At 40.9% G+C, this 21,298-nt stretch overlaps 1 protein-coding gene across 5 annotated transcripts in view; it reads left to right on the plus strand.

Moving 5' to 3' along the window:
- The window catches only part of LOC111602008 (synaptotagmin-like protein 4), a 51,234-nt gene that overhangs the window by 12,344 nt on the left and 17,592 nt on the right, over positions 1 to 21,298 (plus strand). For 4 of the 5 annotated variants that reach the window (XM_023318901.2, XM_023318898.2, XM_023318899.2 and 1 more), the window contains exons 2-4: positions 15,274 to 15,615; positions 18,993 to 19,114; positions 19,177 to 21,281. In XM_023318901.2, coding sequence (XP_023174669.2) covers positions 15,274 to 15,615; positions 18,993 to 19,114; positions 19,177 to 21,281 — 2,569 coding nt within the window. The remainder of the gene's footprint in view (positions 1 to 15,273; positions 15,616 to 18,992; positions 19,115 to 19,176; positions 21,282 to 21,298) is intronic. The other variant, XM_023318900.2, reaches the window with a different exon arrangement.

The raw sequence follows: 21,298 nt of genomic DNA on the forward strand, positions 1-21,298 counted from the left end.
AACATTTAAAATGCTAATTTAATATCGTTTGAAATTTACTGCATTACAAAAATGTAAAACTCTCAAAGTTCTTAATCTCTTTGAAAGTTTTTCACTTAAAATTTTATCGAGATATTTATACACTGAATGACCCTGAGAAAGGATTAGCTTGAGTGTATGCAAATGTGTTTTACAGACAGAGGCTAGCAGCTGTGATCTCTTAATCTTGCTAAGAATCACATAATATATAGCCTACAAAGAGAAGGATAACTATAAAAACATCCAGTTTATTTATCTCTTATTGAAAGCTGCTCCCATTTCATTAGTATCCAGACGAATCGTCATGAGATTTTATAGGTACATAAATTTAATTTAATTTTTCTGCTCTCTGCCTTAATTTTTTCATTTAGATAAATAACAAAACAATATACTCGTTTCTCAATAAAAAATCTTACTTAAGATTCACCTCAAACTTAAGTCAGTTGCAAAAAATTATTAAAAATATTATTGTAATATTTCGATTTCATATATTGCAGTGTATTTGTGACTCATTATACTGTCTTGACTGTTCTCTTTACATTCTTAATTTTATTTATAACCATTGTCAAACTGGTTTTTGCCAACGACAGCCAACAATTCCATTGAATAATGCGCCATTGGCAGAGAGAAGTGTGCGAGAGAGAAGGAAAATCTGTTGGGGCAGTAAAATTGGTGTTCAGTAGCTGCAGCCTGCACTTTGCCTGCTCGGCTGTTGGCGGCTGATTTCATCTTTTGATAATTGCACGCAATTTTCACGCGGCGCCCACACTCACGACAAAAAGTGGAAGCACTAAAATTACAATTGACTCGCGTTCAGGCATTGAGAGTTGTCTTTATATGGGTGTCCAGCTGCACTCTAGCGTGGGCTGGCTAAACAAAAAGCATAACAATCTGTTGGTCACTTATGGTGTTGGCTTTAGTGGCAGCCACTTTACAGTCAAGAAAGTAAGTTTTATGTACATTGATTTCCTCTATGGCCACATTGGATTTCGTCTATGCCGTGGCATTTGTATGCATTGTGATGGCATTTTCCGTGTCAAGCATATGCGGACGGGGCATTTCCTTTTCCATTTCCCAGGCGTTTGCCCATTTCCCAGCGAGGCACTCGGGCTGACACAGCACAGCAACAACAACCCACTTCTCTAGCCTTTTATGGTTTTGTTCTCTCTCTTCTCTTTCTCTCAATTTCTTCGTCTTACTTTGTCTCTTTCTCCGCTGACGCATTGTTGCTGCATGTTGCCCTTTTTCGGTTCGACGTTGCTTTTGGCCCATAGTTGGGCTTGGCCAAGTCTCGGTTAGGGCCAGTTTGATGCTCTAATGATTGCTGAGACACGTTTCTCCAGTCCAGCACTGCAATTGTTGCTGTTTCCTCAGCTGACCAGCGAACTGCAGTCAAATTGGCCCAATCACACAGCCTGGTAGCTTCATTTGCAATCGAGCACAGTTCATGCTCTGTGAAGAGGCAAAAATCTTATAAATGCTAAAAACTTTACTAAAGGTGCAGCCACACGCACACACGCACACTCACAAAAGCCACTTGTAGCCCTGGCTCGCAATAAACTTGAAACAATAAAGTTAGCTAAGCCATGCCAAGAAGTCGAACTCGGCTCGGGGTGCTGAGTGCGAAAAGTTGCTCTGCTTTTATTTCATACTCTAAGTTATGCGCAGAGAAAGTTTATCAAGCCATCAAAAGCATAGTTGCCAAAATACGGCCAAAAAAGTCCAACAGAAGCTGGGCAAAACCCCATTTAGCTCTTTTCGCAGAGACAACATTCTGTGGCCAAACGCTTGCAAGGGTATGCGGGCCCGCTGCCTTTACAAACTGACCGAACTTCCAGTGAGCCGAAGAGATAGAGTGGGTTAAGCAAGACAGAGTACTCATTCGCTGAAAGTAAAAGTCCACACACACACACACACACGCGCGCTCTCCATGCGCCAGGTACTTGGACTGCACTTAAATTTCAGCTGGGCTCCAGCAAATAGTATTATTATAAATACATTTTCCAGCTGCTGACAACCGGTTCGCCACGTCGTGGAACTTAACATGATGCTAAAAACAAAATACAACAAAAACGAAGAAAAAAACAAAAATAAACCTGACCTGCTGCATTAACTGCAGTCAGGCAGAGTAAAAGTAAAGTAAACTTCATTTATGCATGCGGTCAGAGTATGCCACAGCTGAGCAAACCAATCAAAATGCGTCAACATGTGGCTGCTGTAGCATTAATACCAGCAACTGCCACGCCCAACTGCAATGACAAAGGCAACTGCAACTACTACTGGCTACAGAGTATCGCAGGACATTGGGATCACAGTAGATTAGCATATTTAAGCAGCTGATGGCCAGCTCTTGATGGACTGTGAGTGATGTGACATCCTGTTTCCTCTTAATGCAAATGCAATCCTGCTGTTGCGTATGTATGTGTGCGTGTTAGTGTGCATAACGGCAAAAAACTCGGAATGGCTTCAAATAAGCTTCTACTGACTTTCATTTAACCCGCCTCATTCAGCATCTGACATGCCATTAGCTTGCACAGAGCAGAGAACTTGAGGAATTTCTATTGATTCACCATTGGATGTCACTTATTGGTTTGCTGTGTCTGACTCTGAGCCTGATACCTTTGAACATGTTTGGCATAACTGAACTGACCAATGCACTCAATAGTAGCACACAAAAGCAAAGCAAAGCAAGGAACCTCAGTCGACTTTAATTGAGCTTCCTTTCAAATGAAATTTACCAACTTACAGTTGTTTTACGAAAAACTCAATTTATTGTCTTTTAGTTTTCTGCTACGATTCGAAATCTTATATTGATTTCCTGTTAAAGCACATTTTAATAAGTTTTTAAATAAATTTTATAGAATTCTAGACTTACCAAATTGTTAAGTAATTTCATAAAATTTGTCAAGACTTAGATTATTAATATATATTTTTAGTGACTTAGAGTCTTGGCTGATTTGAATATAGTTTTCCTTTTTATACTCAATTGATCCAAGATAAATTGATGTAAAACGTTATTGCAGATTCAAGCACGCTTCTATGGTTATCATTTATATTTAGTTCTATCTGATGGCTAACGGCTTGTTAAGTGCTGCGCTGTCATCGGCAACATTATCATCATTGTTATCTTGGCCATCTTTGCCATGACCAGACTGTTGCAACGCTGCTTTTAAGGCTGCTGGTCAGACCATTAGTCAATGTCTCCGCTAAGGGGCACAGGAGCAAATGCCACTGACTGAGCGTGCTTCATGTTTGATGCTGTTGGTTGGTTTGGCTGTTGCTCCGATGTTAAAGATAACCTTTCCATTTTATAACTGTCAGCGGCGCCATGAATGCGATTTGCTGTCATGGCTTTTTCTCTTTCTGCTTCAATTACCGCGCGCAGTTTGTAGTTTTGTAATTACGCATTTTGTTTTGTGGCTGCAATTTTCAAAAAGTGTCAACGCATATCAAGCCACAAAAGTTTGAAATGAAAAAAATGTTAATTTGTTGCTGCTGCTGCTGCTGCTGCATGTGGCATGTCGCTGTTGGCATTCACTTTTTGTCGACTATTTGCTGTTCCGCTGCCAATGTACAGCTGCAGCTGCGACGCTTGAATTGGATGCGTCTGGCATTACATGATACTCATTATTGTGGAGTTTGCTACCTGCAAATAGAGAGAAGGAAAGTTGCTGTCTGTCCCTACCATGAGACAGCATAAAAAACGCATTCGAACTACACGAAGCCCCTTGTTGATTTCATTAATTGTTATAATATCCAGCTACTTACTGCCACGGCAGCTTAGCATTAATCAATTAGCCAAGTCATGGCAACTAGGCTCCGTTAATGGCAAACTGCATAAAATGGTTTGATCTGCCATAGCACACATTCACATTGTGTACTTTAGCCTAAGATTAGTGAGATTAGTTTCAGCTGGAAGATAAGTTGCAATAATTTATATCTTTTGTAAACATTGACTCAATTGTGAATGCTGCCTCTTGAACTCTGCATAAGCACTAAATGTCTCAAAGGTTTCCACAATCAATATATATTTCTATTAAAAAAAATCATATTTCTCATAAAATCATTCAATCACAATTCATTTAACTGCATTTTTTCTTAAAGATTTCTGAATTTTGCATTTTCTAACTGATTGAAACTCGGCAATTTATTTTTTCCCAAAGGTCAAAGTGAAAGTTATTCATATTTCACGCCTCAAGCGACAATCGAAGCAATATTCCATTATACTAGATGGCCACTGTAGCCATAATATTGAGTTGTTTAGTATAAATAAATAGTATTTTGTATTTATTCACATTTCAATGTGCTGTTCGCAAACCTCTGCAGATTATATTTCCAATGGAAACATGTTTGCCATGTGCCGCCGGGTGGTTTAGGTAACACACAGCAGCTGAATCGATATTTGATAAATAAATATGAAGAAAAAAATAAGTAGCAAACACTTTGACAACATGGAAAAAGTTTTAACTGCTTTTGACACTCGAAACGTGTGGCAAACTCAAAGTGCAAGGTCTCAGTGCAATTTTTATCTATAAACATTTTCACGAACGCCAAGGTCCAAGTTGAAGAACTAAAAATATTTGAACAATTACTTGGAAATTTGTAAGCATATTTTGTATTAATCTTCGAATTTCGGACACAGGCGCAGCTGACGCATGAATTTAATTAAATCGCATTTATAAATAACGGGAGGGCACAGTGAACTGTGCCAGCCAAATTGAATTATATAATTAGGTATTGACCTTAAGCTTGGTGGGAACATAAAGAGGCAGGCCAATAGCTGGCATTAGCCCAGGTCGGTCCTTCGAAGCCTCCGAGAAATACAAACTCGAGATGGTAATCGCTTCTAGACTTATATACAAATATAAATATGTATATACATATTTATATGTATTTCTTGTGGTATCAAAACGCTTACACGCTTAATCGAATTTGGCGAGAGTTTCCTTCGGTTTCCATTAGCCGCTGGTAATGGATGATTTTCCAATTACCGGCCTGCCAGTTTTTCGTCAAGCCAACGGGGCGTATGCGTGTTGTCGGCCCAATCGCACGCACATTCGTCATACGCAGCGTTGTACGCGGTGAGCGTGCGTGTGGGTGTGCGTGTGTGTGTGGAGGGTGTACGAGTGTACGGAATACAAAATGCAAATTGACGATGATTGCCTGGGATTTTCTTGTGGTTTTGTGGTTTTGACAAATTGCCCGCTTTCTCCGTTTGTCATTGTTGAAGATGCTGCTAAACAGAGTTCGGGCATTCGCAATGGTTACACTTACGTTTTTATTGAAATGTGTGTGTGTGTGTGGTTTGTGTGGGCGTATATTCGTTTACTCTGTCTGCCAGTGTGTGTCTATGTGAGTGTGTTGTTTTTGAGCTGGCGTCGTTATACATTCTTGCCGGCAGCATCAATTCAAAATGGGCAAATGCCGCAAATATGAAAAACTGCTGCTGCCACAAACTCTGCACATTGTATCTCGCTATAGGGCCACTTGTGGCCAACTGTGCTGAGTACTGCCTGCGGCAGCCAACAGAGCGTTTCAAATATACTCAACTATAACAGTTTGTCGACGATGGGATGCGCCCCCAGCTACTGTGCCATGTCGCCCATAAGAAGCTGAGCTTCAATTCGTATCAAACGGAGCACAGCCACATGCGAGCCAATCAACTGTTGACCGATCCACTATTTTAAACATTTAAGTAATTCTACCTTGTTGCGAATATTAACAATGTTCTGACGTTAAGTGTAATGCTCAGAAAATAGAATTAAATGCATTTTGATATTGCTCTGCTCTGTGATTCCTATGCATTCAAGTGAGTCTAAAAGGTTTTCGTTCTATTATATGTGTAGGTATGTGTGGATGCATGTAAGTAGGTATGTATGTATGAGTGCCTGCATTTAGGTGTGCTTAGGTATAAGTAGTAAGCGAGCTTTATGTGTAATATGCACGTATGAATATATATTTATGGGTCGATAATATTAAACAACTAAAATATTATTATTAAACCAAGGAATTATTATTTAATTTATAGTTTTTATATTTATTATTATTTAATTAAATAATAATTATTTATTATTAAATTTATAGTTTTAATTTTTATTATTATTAAATTCAATAATTATTATTTATTATTAAATTTATAGCTTTAATTTTTATTATTATTAAATTCAATAATTATTATTTATTATTAAATTTATAGCTTTTATTGTGATGTAAAATCATTTTAATTGAATTTCATGAGTTATAGTTTTATCACTCTGCCCACTGACAGTTGAAAATGAGAAAATGAATTGATAGCTCGCATATAATCTATACGAAAAAAAGGTAATTATTATAAAAGCCACATCAAAATAGGTACATATGAATATGAAAGCAATTAAGCTGTAATAAAATTGTTTAATATATGAATATGGAAACAGCGACTGGCAGTTAGCTAGATACTGGCATGGCCAGCCCTACGTTTGGCTGCACATAATTTTTCACTTAAATGCAGCTGTTGATTGACACATGGCTGAAATTGAATTAAGTTTTCGCTATAAACTTTACGGCCCAGCCAAACTGGAGACATAAAACAAAAATGGCAAACGCCTCGCTACATCTCAGAAAACTGGCACACACATCGACCAGCCGGCAGTGCTAACGGTAGACCTCGATATATATGTTTAGTATATGTATATATATATATATGTATTTTGAGTAATTGTGACCACCCACGCATCTATCGATGCAGACGAAGTTGCTTTTCAGCTGAGATGGAATTTCGAATAAGATTTGCACACAGTTTTTCAATCCATCAAACGGCTCTGTGCGTTGCCTTTGGACGAGGATGATGCTTTCGTTAGACATGGATAGCGCTTTGGCTGATTGGCTATTTAATTAGTAGTACCTCATTAGCAGCTTACTTTCTAGATTAATCTAATGAGTACTTTCACGACTGTCAATGGAGGTCTGCACTCGTCTACAGCTCAGTATTACCAATTTGTGGAACATTTTCGGTGAGCGTGAAAAGCGTGAAAATGTTAACGCAATTGCTCAAAGTAGACTGGGTCATAAATTTTCGGGCATTACATAATTAAATGGCTTGTTGTAGGTGGATGTAGGTAGTGGACGAACTGAGTTAGCGTGTGCGCTGCGCTGCCTTCAATTACTTAAAATTCTGAAGTGCAGCTGTAATTGAACATTGTCACGCTTGCCACAGGAAGTGGCAACGGGAATGCTAACTGACCAGGCAACGGCACTCGGCTGGGCCTAGCATGGCCAAAAAATAAAATAATTATAAATAGTGTTGTTGTTGGCGCTGTCGGTATATGCTGAACAGTTATAGCCATGGCGCGCGCGACAGTGCCGGCAATAAGTCAACAACCTTTTTGGCCAACTCGCCAATTTACGCACGTACAATTTGTTGTTGGCGTCGTTTACCTCCCCTCCGGGGCACATTCGTTAGAGCTGCTTTGGTAGCTTGATTTGTGGGCCGTCTACACTTGGGTCAAGCAATATGAAATGAAAACTTTTAGGTGCGATTTTGCCTTTGCTTTTGCTTTTGCCTTTGTTGGCCCCTCCCTCCTCTTGGCACCTATTGTACCGTCGCTTCTTCGCTCTTTTCCAGTTAGTCAAGCAGCCACGCCTTGACGATTCTGCTGCACACGCCAGCCATTAATTTATATTGTAATAATTTTGCTCTTTCAGTGCAGTCAGCGAGTCAAATTTTCCGATGCTTTCGTCTGGAAAATGTGAGAGGGTCCAGTGGTTAGCTCAACGTAAAGTTACTGACTTCACTCGAAGTATAAATTGTAATTTTGTTACGATTTTGGCTTTTGACTTTTTCTCTAACTTTTACTTTATATATATAGATTTTTTTGTGTCAGGTTTCTTTATGCTCTTTGGCATCTGTTTGGGCTAAGCCCTTCTAATGTAACCATAACTTTTGCCAAAAAAAGAGCACAAATTTACGTGACTTTCATCCCAATGACAGTCGCTTAGCGTAGAGCAGCATCCACGGCCAAGTCCAAGTCCAAGTCCGAGTCGAAGTCCTTTTTTGTTGCTCCCGACAGCTATTTGATTTCCACGCCCTTACAATTTGAATATTAACACACAGCGAGAGATATGGTTAAAGTGTTGCCTCCGAGGGTTTCGCTTAGATATTAGATAGAGACCCTGAAGTGAGCAAATTTTCAAAGTTTAGTTTATTTATTTCCCAGCTTTTTCGTTTGTGGCCCCAGGGTACTTTGACCAGCACGTGTGCCTCTATATATCTTGAAAATTCCAATATTTCTACATGTATATATATGTATTATGCGCATATATTTTTGGTTTTTATTTCTTTTGAAATATTCAGAGGCATACGCATACGCATACGCGTTTCTACCTGGTATTGATTTTGTTTAGTTTGCATGCGAGATTTATGAAATATTCATATCATAATATGGCTAGAAACATGTGTTTTTCTAACACATGCGCACACCCTCACTCAGCTACCCTAAACACGCTGGCGGGGGCGGCATAAAATATCATACAGGCAATCCCACCGGGGTGACCGGGTCAGTGACTGTCGTGGTGGCTGGTGATTTAATGTAGTACAGTGCCCATTGAATGTAAATTACCCCAAAACGTCAAATTGATATTTCAATTCAATGGAAATATAGCAATTTGCATAGCTTGGCATTCGATGTCTTAACTTTGGGGCGGGCTATGCTGATTAATAGCCAATGGCCCGGAAAAGCTAAGCTATTTTCGTGATTGATTGCCTCTTTATATTTGACCTAATAAGCGGTCCGATAGCAGTGCTTGTAAGTTTGTAAAATATTTGTATTGTATTCATTTCAAGAGCCAAAACTGTCAACTGTCAACTTTGAAGTATCTAATGTCTTCGGCGGACAAATAAAGACGTCTGAAAGTAAAGGCAATGCCTAATTAGAATTTAGAACACCTTGATCCAAGACCTATAAGAATGTCGCTATGGCAACAAATGTCTGTCAAAAGTTGTCAGTCTTGTCCATAGCGTAAAGTCAACTGTGTTTGTTGGCCAATTAAAGCCACGAAATAATCATAACGCAAACTTTTTTAAATATTGAAGAAAGACCGCACCTGAAATACTCTTGTATTGGCATATAAGACTTTAATTTTAAGACTTAAGAAATATATAGTATAGTTAAAGCTTTAAATGAGGAAACGAACAAAAGGTGGTGCTAAATTTTTTAAATTTTAATATAACTCTAATAGTTTAATAAATTAGTTTTCTGCAATCTCTAAAACCCTACAGCGGATAAACTAGCTTACACCGAAATCGTGAGATATGTCCTCATCCACTCGACTGCTGAGAGTGTTTGTAAACCGGTAAGCATTATGTTCACTCAACAAAAAGGGCGCGCGCAAAGCCAAGCAAATAAATAAACAAGCCAATGAGCGGACGGCTGGATAAATGGACGAACGGACAAACTGTTGAAACTGCCAAGCTAAACAATGCTTAGCAATCAAAGCACAACAGCAACAGCAACAGCAAAAGCAGCAGCAGCAACAAGAACAACAACAGCGACAATTGTGGCAATCATGGCTACAATGACAACCCTGACAAGCAGTGCAATGTCGATTAACTGTTATTTAGCCAGCGCTTAAAATGGCTGCCAAGCCATTTCCGCTGCGCGCTCGCCAACTGCCAATGAAGTTTGCACGCCCACACGGCTCATGTTGTTGTTGTTGTTGATGATGTTGTTGCTGTTCATCGTTGAGCGCACAGCAAAGTACATGAAAGTACAAATTGACGATTTGTTTGATTTTGGCGCCAAAGGTAAAAATCTGTGCGGCAAGCGGGCGGCGTCCTGTTCGGCTATAATTTAACGCACGAATGGCTCAGCTAAGAGCTGTAAAAAAAAGACATAACCGAAACACTTTTGAGCCCCAAATAAATGCCAACCCTTAAAAGCCCTTAATACAAAGTTGTCTCCCTTTTAGTTATTGTTGTTGTTGTCGAAGCTGCGCCTTATTCAATTTGCTTTTGCTAGCCGTTGCCCCTTTGGGGGTTTGCTGTGGCTCGACTTAGCTGTGCGGGCCAACGTTTATTAAGTAATAAATGCTTTGCAATTTCTAAGGCTTAGCTCAGTGGATTTATTTTCGTGTCCCAGGCTAGCACAACAATTCGGCCCCAATTTATGTTATGTTGGGAAGAGTAACAGGTGTTGCTGCTGAAACTGCTGCTGCTGCTGACCTGTTTGGTTAACAGCAACAAATGACACAATTTTCTAGCTGACACTTTTGTTAGCAACGCTTTGGCAAGTGTCAGAATTGTGAGAAATGTAACCACCTTGTGGCAAGCAGCAAACATAAGGCAGCAGGCACCAGGAACCAGGCTCCCCATTGTCGCGTATATCTGCTGTTGTGTTGAACATGCGGCAGCTGTCTCTGTTACTTTATTATCTGTATATGGGACTCATATTTCATTGCCATCTCTTTCAGCTGAAGGTACGTGAAACAATGTGCAAATGGCAATCTTCGCCATTTTACGCTGTGCCCACAAAAATATTTATGCCCACCAGTTGAGAGTCAATTTGGGTTTTATGCGTTCGAGTTGTTGTTTTTGAAAGTATGTCAAATTGTGGCTATATTATGCATGTATCTGTGCAACAGTCAGCCGATTGCTATGCATCAGACTCTGTGTGGCACACCTGGCGTATGCGTAACAGAGCTCATGCATATTACGCATACGCCGCGGGTGCCGCACTCCAGCTCAAAATACAATGGAAAAACAAGAACTCTGCTAAATTCAATCCCATCAAGCAGAGCTTTGGCCATGATCGTTGCTGGCAAAATAAAAGAGTAGAATTGTAATTAATTCCTGGGTATCGATTGACCGGATGTGGTTCAATTATAATTATAATAATAACAGCTACAGTTGAGATTCAAATAGTTCCACACATTCATACGCTTTGCCTAATAATATACAATTATCTCTTGCTTTGCCTTCAAATGTGTTACACAAGCCAGTTAGGCTTCACATGCCACAAGCCACATGCTACATGACACATTGGCAACAATTAGGCACGGCAGTCATAAGCTAAGCTAATAGTTGCCAGGCAGCATAAACTAAATACCAGCGATATTCATTTACGCAAAACGTCAAAATTAATGGGAAGCTTTGCATATGCGGAGCCCGAAGGACAACGCCAATCCCTTGTGGCAGGCACCAAATGGCGAGTCGAGCAGTTGGTAATAATTATGCAAATGTCCGAGCAGCCACAGCCGCAGCAGCAGCAACCCTTGTCAAGTTGCTCCCAGCGTTTATCATTGTCAAATCGAAGTTTGATTGTGGCCAACAAGGCGCAAGACACACACACACACAAACTCGCAGGAGTAAATGTGTGTTTAGGTTGTTTATTGTTGCTCTTGACAAAAGTTTATATTTAATTTAATTTGGCTCGCACTCCATAAGCATGCACCGGAAAGTGATTCTTGTTTTTGTCGCTTGACAAACATGCGAAACTGCACAGCAACTCGGCTGCTAAAAGGGCTCTTTGCCCGGCCGTTTGCAAATTTTAAATTAATTAAAACTAATAATGTATTTGATGTGTGCAAACTGGGGGCCACCGTCCTGTTGGCCGCTTCCGGTGTGCCAACCACCAACTGTAGCTAAACTTAAATTAAAGAGCCAAAGCAACACAATTATCAGTGCGAGCTATGGCAACGCAGCCTTTGTAAAAGTTTTTATCTAAAACGGAAAGAAACGGGAGACCCTTGAAACCAATGCGCTGTCACAGCAGCTGTTAGAATGGTGACGATCCAGCGAAACAAATAAAGTATAGCAGAGTGTTCCACTCGACTGTCAGTTGCTCTACAAATAGCATCGATAGGAAGTGGTATCAAATTGCTCTATATATAGAAAATATATTAAATACTTATAAGATGATTAGCTAAGATTGACGTCCTTTGCCTCCCATCATCTGTTGCTGTTGCAAGCGAGTTTATTATTTATGCAGGGTGTTTAATTCAACTCATATTCCATTTTAGTTGGAAATTATTCTCAAATATTCTAAGCTTTGTCCTTGCCACAGCTTCCGGACAACGTGCCACGGACGGCCCTCGACAAATCATATTTAGCATGGTAATTATTTATCTGTAGACGCCCTGCACAGGGCACATTTCAACACTACGGCAGCGCCGGCTAACAGCTCTGCTTGGCATCATTAAAATCATAAATCTAATGGACAAGCAGCTGGCAACTGCAGCTGTATATATATTGCTTGAATTATGGTCGTTTTTCTTTTATTTTTATTTTTTTGCGCTCAAGATTTTCTTTTCTTAAATTTTTGGTGGCTGTTGACAGCTTGTCTACTGGCAGGAAATGTTTTAAATATTAACGTAATTCTGTTGATCCGTTTGGTATGAAAGGAATGCTTAAGCATAGGTCAGTCCAAGCTAAATACTAAATACTAAAACAAAAGACACACAGGATCAAGTTTAAGCTTAAATGAATTTGAGCAGCTTAATTCAATTAGATTTAATAAGCTTCCTTGCCGAGTTGTTTTGTTTTCCATTTCCCTCTAACTCTTCGAGAAAAGGATTGTTCTTATATTATCCAGCTGATGGGTATTTGTTGCGATTGCAAAGTATAAGCTGATTAAATGATGCCAACTATAAATGTGAAATGTTGAAGGTATCTAAGCCGATTTAATACAGAAGATGAAGCTGTCTATAGCTGAAGATTACAGAGCAACTTCAGAATTTCATGAATGAATACGCAGCGAATTTAACTTAGTTTAGCTTGCATTAGCCAACAAATTCCATTGGGTACCCAATTTTCAACTTTAATTAGCATGAACTGGAAACGCACAACATCAAAGCGTGCAACAATTTAATGCTTGTTGCTGCTGCTACTGCTGCTTGTGGTTGTGGTTGCCGCACAGGTGTTCGATTGGCCTAACTGTTGCAGAGTCAAGGGCAACTGATAAGCATCGGCTTAATTAGTTTGGTTGTTTGCTTAGCCCAGGGCGTACAATCAAAAACATGCGTTCAGCTATTTATTTAGGCTCGGCTCAGGAGCTAAAAACACTCATATATTTGGTTATTCAAAAAATAAAATATAATAAACGCGTGACCGACCCAGCCCGCACATCAAGCCGGGTGAAAATTTATGACTATTAAGCTTAGCACTCTTTGGACGGCCATTGTTTGATGTTTGTTGGCTAAAAGGAGCCGGCTTAATGGCTTATTATGATTATTAATTCATAGCGCGACGGCAATTACAACGATACTCAACTATTGCAGGCGACAAGCTAGCCTAAAGTTCAACATTAGCAGCAGCAGCAGCTGTGTGGCATACAGCATGACGTCGTCTGTTGACCCCACTCCCCCCAATAAAACATGCCAAAAGAGCCGCAGAATGTAGGCGCCAGCTGTGTGTTTGTGTCTGGGTATATGTGTGCGAGTGTGTGTGGGGGTGTGTGTCTGTGGTTAGGGCAGGTGTGCGCACTATGATTGCCCCTAGAAGCATGCAACATGCTTTAACTCAGCAAAAGCCACTCGACTGGGACTTGCGGGAGCGTGCGCCTGTATATTTATACATATATGTGTGTATGTTATATATATGTGTGTGTGTGTGTGTGCGTGTACATTTTTGTGGTTCTGGCTGCTTGACGTTTGTTGATTTTGTAGTACTAATAAAATACACGCGCCCAGTGCCAGTGCCAGCGCTTGAATGCAGATAAAAAATATAATTAAAAATTGTTGCTGCTGATGTGTGTTGCTGCTGTTGCCGGTATGTGTTGCTGCATAATTTGCACAAGGGCAGAAAGTGCTGTTTGGCTTTTTATGCCCACTGCGTGACTGCTACGCTGATACATGTATTAACAATATACCACATATGCTGTGGCTGTGCTCCAACTCTAACGCTCTCAACCTCTCCTCTCTAACTCTTTCTCCCCCTTGTGTGTTTTATGCCTTTGCTATAAAGTTAATACAAGATTTTGGTTTGGTTTGGTTTTGCATGTCGAACGAGTCCTTCGTATTGCGTCGCCTACGACGCCTACGCCTACATACTTAAGATGGGTTTTAGCCTGGAAACTACCTGCAGCTGGCATTTGGCCACGGGATTAAATAACTTTTGTTTTCATTTCCATTTTTTCTTTTTAATAGTCTACATGTATATTGCTACCCTCGGCAGGTCTATTGTTTTGTTTTGCTATTAAACTCAACTTTTATTTAAATAAATTTAAACATTACTATTTGCTTTAGCAAGGATTTAGCTGCTAACTTTATCTTGTCTCTAGGCACATGACTGTTTAACACATGACTGTTCCTCATTTACTGTTGCTGCTGCTGTTAATGAAGTCCACAATCCAAACTTAGTTCTCTACGTAGCTTCCTTTCAAATATGTTTTCTGCCATGGAAAGGATTTATATAAAATATTTATATTATAAGAACATTTGTAGTAAAAACTAGACTATAGTTCATATATTAGTAGAATTTTATAGATTTATATATAGAAAGATACTCAAAGAAATATGACGAATCCATTAAACTGTATCTAATTCAATACTCAACTCATTTAGCACTTAAATTAATTTCATGGACATTAAATCGGCATTTGCATTTCGGCTCATCGAGTGGAATTTGGTACAATTGTAATACACATTTATACGCCTGACCAAACCAGCACAGCACAACAGTAAACCATTTGCTAAATTGCGTCATTTCGTTTATCCAAATTGTCAATTGTGTCTAAATACTTAATACTCATAATTTGTTGCATTGGAAACTGTTTAAAAATTTGATAAAAAACTTTTGCATTTTTATCGACTAATAACAAACTATTTGTGTGTTCTTTTTTCTTTGTCTCTTTTCATCAATAACCACTTTTGTGCTGTTGTTTTCATGCTCACACACAACAATCACACACCCACTCACCCACACACTCACACACCCACACAAACCCACATATATATAAACAACATATGTGCTGTCAACTTTTTGCTATTGCTCTGTCGCTCGCTCTATTTAACCACCACTACCACCACCACCACCGCAACCACTTGTGACAAAATGTTATTTAACCCATTATGTAATGTGTTTTTAATACTCCAACTAACTTTTAACTAACATTTTAACTAAAATAACGTCTGTGCGTAATTTTGTTATGTCCCGTTCCGTGGCCCGCAACCAAACCACAATTACAACAACAAACATTACCACAAACCCGAACATACCATTAACAACAACAACAACAACAACACCATCATTATGAACACCGCCAACTAAAACAACAACAACAGGCTCTTGCGCGCTGAATTGTATGCGCTGAGATGCAAGGTCGTTGGTGGAGCAGGAGCGCAGTCACAGCCAATGCCACTCGATGCCACACAACAACAACAACAACAAGAAATAGACCCTCACCAACAACAGCAAACAATGCTAGAACAACAACAACAGCTTGAACACAACAACCACAAAAATCTACACAACGACTCGAGTCGCCACTGTGCCCGCTGCACCATCGAACTGGGCCGCATCACCAACCGCGGCGCTCCCTGTCGCGTCTGCAAGCTGCGCGTGTGCAAAGCCTGTCGAGTCCATCACGCATTGGACTGGGTGTGCGTTGTGTGCCACAAGCAACTGTAAGTCTCTCTCTCTCTCTCTCTCACTCACTCTCTTGCTCTTTCTCTTACTACCCCTTACTCTCTCCCTTCCTCTCCATTTGCCTCTCCTTATGCTTATCTATCTATATCCCACACTCATCTAAACTAAATACTCTAAACTCTATGTTCCACACACGCACACTAACTAACAATATTCTATATATGTGGTATCTGTGTGTGTATACATTAGTATATGTCTGTGTGTTTGTGTCTGTCTGTCTGTTGGTCCTAGGAGTTCATCTCTTAGCTTAGATAATTTGAGGTTGTTTTTGCCTTATATATATATGACTCCTGAAAACTATGCTATGCTAAATTATTTATATAAAATATGTACATTTATATAAAATATATATTTTTTTAATATTTATGTTGTTTTCAGTTATATGAGTTATGTTTAAATAAGCAAAAATAATATTTAATATATAAAAATTATGATATAAAATTTAGCATTTTCTTTGATGGCTATTGGCATACCAAATATCGAGTTATATAAATTTTATATAAAAATGTATATATGTATAAAATATATATATATTTTAAATATTAATGTTGTTTTCAGTTATATTAGTTACGCTTTCATAAGCAAAAATATTATGTAATATATATATAAAATATATATATCGAAATTTAGCACTGGCTCTGAGGCCTATTGGCTTGCCAAATACCCTTGACAGGGTATACACTGTCAAACATATCTACTCTGGGATATTCTGACAAGTTCCCTTTTTGCTTTCACTGTAAATACGTGAAGCTAACTGTGAAGTTTCATTGTTGCAATCGAATTGTGTGCGGTTCATTCTGAAACTGTCACACGATGCGTACAGAGACAAAATTCCATAAAATGGCTTTGCATGCGGACACCCAAGTTACCCAAAAGGTTCACCGATAGCCCAACTGACAGCTGATGCGATGCATAATTTATGAGGCGACATTTTGTGATAGTTCAGCTGTATTTTTGGCTGCTCTTGTTGCAGCTCGAAATCTACGTGTGTTTTTGTTTGTGAGAGGGTTTGCGAATTGCTTTCATTCGCTTTCATTTTATACGTTTCGATTGCATTGCATTTTTGATCACTTTGTAATCAAATGCGACATTTAGAATGCCTTTGTTCTGCGTAGGGCTCACAACAACATTTGATTTTCAATTTTCATTTGCTTGCATTGCTGCAGCAATGTTGCAACTGTCATCTGCTGCAACAAAAGCACTTTTCTTAGTTGCATTTTCGGTTTCATTTTTTGCCTTGACAGCCTCGTAAGCAAACGAAAATGCTTAAGCTCGTCAGATAAGCATTACAGAATAATCCTTAATTCAAGGTCAATATTCAGGAAAAACTGTTGCATAAAAAACAGAAGTCTTAAGTTGTTATCAAAGAATTGCCAGAAACTGTCAAATCATATGAAGTGCTTCATAGACTCAAATACAAGTTGTATTTTTTAGAGTTTTTTAGAGTTCCAACTTTAAGTGATAATAAAATAAGAAAATATATTTCCAATAGCCATAAAATTTGATATATTAAATAATAATATTAATAAATGCAAATCTTATGCCATTAATATTTAATTATCATCATTATGACAGTCATTGTTTTTGAAGACAGCCCTCAGCACCAAATAGAAATTTTCTACTTCGACAAAAGCTTATGGATTATCCTTACTCCAAATGTGACAATTCTGTTTATTTACGTAGCCATTCAACTAAAAATAGGCTTCATCATTATGTACGCCATAAAGGGGACGAATTATTTTGATCAAAATTTCAACAATTTGTAAGCGTTTCTCTAGTGTAAGCCCATCCATAGTAAAATGTCAAACAAAACTCAAAATGCTGAAAAGGGTTCACAAATAAAATTGTGTTGCTTAGTCTTTAAAGCTTTACTTGATTCATCTATTAAAAGAAAATAAAATTTTATTATCTCATTTAGAAAAGAAGGGGAAATATACTGTGGGGAAATATACTGTAAGGTATAAGCATTTCGAATAGGTTTTTTTATTTACTTTTGTAAATTGTAAAAGTAATTTGTTAATTGAAATTAATTAAATGAAAACAATGAGCCCGTCAGCTAAATTAGCTGTAAATAAAATAATGCTTCTCTTTTTGCTTGCGTTGAAATATGAATTTTATCAAGCAGACATTTGTTGACATTGACAATTTCTAAAAAAAAATATTTATGAACTGAAGTGCCTTGGGGGCGATATAATTAATTTATTATATTCAAGACCAACAAATATTTAAAATTATAAATTGTGGGCGACATTAAATGATGATTAGTTTCGGATAGCTTTAATAAAGTTTTGCAAAAAAAAATAAATAAACAAATATTACACATACGCCCTGTTGCATAGAGTTCAACACTTGTAAACTACAAAAAATTGTAATGTAGAAATAAGTGTTGAAGTCTGTGCGAGTTGGTGATGATGCTGGCGAACGACCCACACGCTCCCAAAGTTCAGTGTTAATTGCCAAGCCCCGAAAAAGTCGTTAAAACAACAGCAGAATAAACAAGGCCAGACGCAAGACTCTGAACTAATTAAATGTTGGCCAACGCAGTAAGAGCAGCAGCAGCAGCAGCTGCAGGGCAACTAGTATGTAAATTTTTGGAGCTCTGCTCCATGCTGAGAATTCGCCAAGATGCTGGCAACGCCCACAGGTGTCAGCCAGATTGACGCCTCCCAAATGGCAGCCAGCTGTCAACGCAGCCAGCAATTGCAGCTGCTGTGTGTCGAGATGTGCACCACGCCCCCATTTGCTTTGACGAAGGCGTTGCCCAGGCACACATATCGCATGCTTTACTATACACGTACTTTATATATACATATATATATCTATATATATTGATAACTTTGTCAGTGGCTGCGTCTTTGATTGGAATTTGTTCATAAAGTCAGGCGTTTGCCTGACAGTCTCCGAGTGACTGCGCCCTCAGCGGAGCAGCCACCCGCCTTGTATAGTCATTACAGTGTTGCGTCATGTTGGTGTCTTGTTCAGTATTATACCCTGTACTCATTTAAAGTAAATACAATTAGAGGTATACTAATTTAGTTGGTTGTTTGGATCGTCTTTCTGCCCCAATTCGATAGAAGCCTACGGACCACACACCAAATGTTATATGACAATTCTCCTATTCTTCATGCACCACACATTGTAAATAAACATAAAACTGAGCTAGGGTATCTAAAAGTCAGGCACTCTTTTTTGACTCGCAGTTGTTTTATTTTAGCAACTTTTGTTCTTGCTTTTGCCAGACACTCAGTCAGTTTGTTGGCTGTGGCTGACACAGGCAGACGTATAAACATTGTGCGATGTTAACGGATGTATTTTGGTTTCTTAAATGGAATTGGTCTTGTTGTTGCTCTTGCAGGGAGTTACAAGCTGCCAGCGGTGAGTGGCTGAAGGAAGCCTACGCGTCCTGCGAGGCTGTCGATCATCTCAGCACCAGCGACGTGCTACGGAAAAGCATACGTCGTTCTTGGACCATCTCAAGTAAGTTAACTGCATTAAGCTCAATTGGCTGCTACTTATTTGTGAACTATGCCCACTTACAGATCCCGAGGACGATCCGAATAATCCGAATGCCCAGCAGCCTGTCACCGACAATTTATATCCACAGCAACAGCATTTAATTGAGGCCAAATCGGCGGGCAGCTATCCCACATTGCATCAGCACACGCTGCATCAGCAGATGCAGCAACAGCATCAGCAGCAACTGCCACTGCAGCAGCAACAACATCAGCATCAGGCGCCCCCGCAGCCACGCCAGGCACACATCATCAATTATAATAGCGGCAGTGCCACGCCCATCACTGGCAGCAAGTGGCAGTTGGGGCGTCGAGTCTTACGTCAATCCACACTACCCAGCACATTGAATAACGATCCGAATCTAAGCGGCAGCGGTGCCAATTTGGCTAATTACAACTCGGCCAATTTGACCGCGCCCACCTCGCCACATCAGCTGCAGAAAAGTCCGCTCTATCCGAGCGCCTACAACAGCGACGACATCATCCACATGAACATCGCACCCGACTGCGATAATTACAGTCAGATCCAGATACAGCAGCAGCAGCCGCAACTGGAGGTTGCTGCGAGTCCACCCACGCACAGCCACCGACTGCAGGTGCGCCGTCAGTCGACGCTGCCAGCGAATCCATGCCAGCCGCCGCCCAGCATATACATGTCCACCTCACCGAATCGAGTCTACAGCCGATCGCCGGAACGCTCGCCAGGCGAGCAGCGTTATCCGCCCTTCACACGGCAGACATCATTCCCGGAGCCGCCAAGCAGCAATTATCATCGCACCAAGCTGCTGCCCAACACGGCCAATCTGGCAGCTCCGACCAACCAGTCCTCATCGGTCGTCACAGCGGCAGCTGCGCCACCACTGAACTACGAGTCGCAGGCATCTAGCATGGCCAGCGATGAGATGGACTACAGCCAGACATTTGGTAAGCCGCGCATGATGCGCCAGGCCACATTGCCCAATCCCGATCAGCATGTCAAGCTGCTGCCCACATCGCCACCCAAGCGCCAGACGTCGCCGCAGTTCCGACGTTCGCCGGAATTCACGCGGCAACAGACGCTGCCAAATCCGGAAGCGTTCAACAGCGGCAACACGCTCACAGTGCACCAGACGCCACCGGCTAAATTTATGCCCATCTCGCCGAGAGCCAAACAGAACTTTCTGTTTCCCAGCGTGCAGAATCCTCGCCAGTTTCTCTCACAGCAGAACGTGCCCACTGTGGGCGGGGTTGACCTCGGCAGCGGCGGCAGCGTGGCTAGCGCCGCGGGCGAGCAGTACTCGAGCAGCCAGAGCGTCAATATACACCATTCACGTGATCCGCACTCCAAGATGATCAAGGTGCGCAGCCACAGCAACGAGGAGTACTCGAACAGCACCAAGTCCCATGTGGAGAGTCGTCGCTTGCTGCCGGAAATACCCACGACGCAACGCTCACAGAGTCGCTCGCCCAGTCGTCTGGTGCGGCAAGACTGCCTTAAGGAGCAGGATCACGGCTCACGCACCTTTGGCGAAGCTAAGCAACAGTTCTGTCAGTTTCCCGATGTCAGCGAGGAACTGGAAACCCGGCCGGAGTACGTGGACTATTTTGGCAACAGCACCACCAGCTTCCTGGAGTCCGATGAGGTGCAGTACGAGAAGAACTACAATGCAGGCTTCAGCAGCGAGCCGCGCATCATCTACAACGATGGAACCGATGATGCCGCCTACAAGCCAACGCTACCGCGGCCTATATACGGTTCCGAGAATGTGGTCACCGGCGGAGATGGTGGTTACGGTGCTGGAGCTCCCATGCCCGGCTTTTATGCCGACATTCATGCGACGCACAGCGGTGCAGTGCTGCCACGCACTCCACTCATGCACAATCGCATGCGACGGCGACAGTCGAGGGAGTTGCCACAGCCCCAGGAGGAATACGCAGCGGGACTATCCGAAGGAACGGCAGCTGCAGCAGCTGTTTCTGCAGCCCCAACTATCACGAGTGCCGCAGTGGGTGCCCTAGTGTCCGCAACGGAGACCAATACAGATCGTCGAAAGCCAGAGCAGATGCGTTCCGTGTCAGAGGATTCAGGCGCCAAAACGGCGCCCAAGCCCGTTACGCGGCGCTCCTTTTCTCATCCCGAAAAGGACTCAACGGTAGGAGGATTAACTTT

This window comes from Drosophila hydei, unplaced genomic scaffold, assembly GCF_003285905.1.
Source record: "Drosophila hydei strain 15085-1641.00,03,60 unplaced genomic scaffold, DhydRS2 tig00008119-arrow-pilon, whole genome shotgun sequence".
NCBI lineage: Eukaryota > Metazoa > Arthropoda > Insecta > Diptera > Drosophilidae > Drosophila > Drosophila hydei.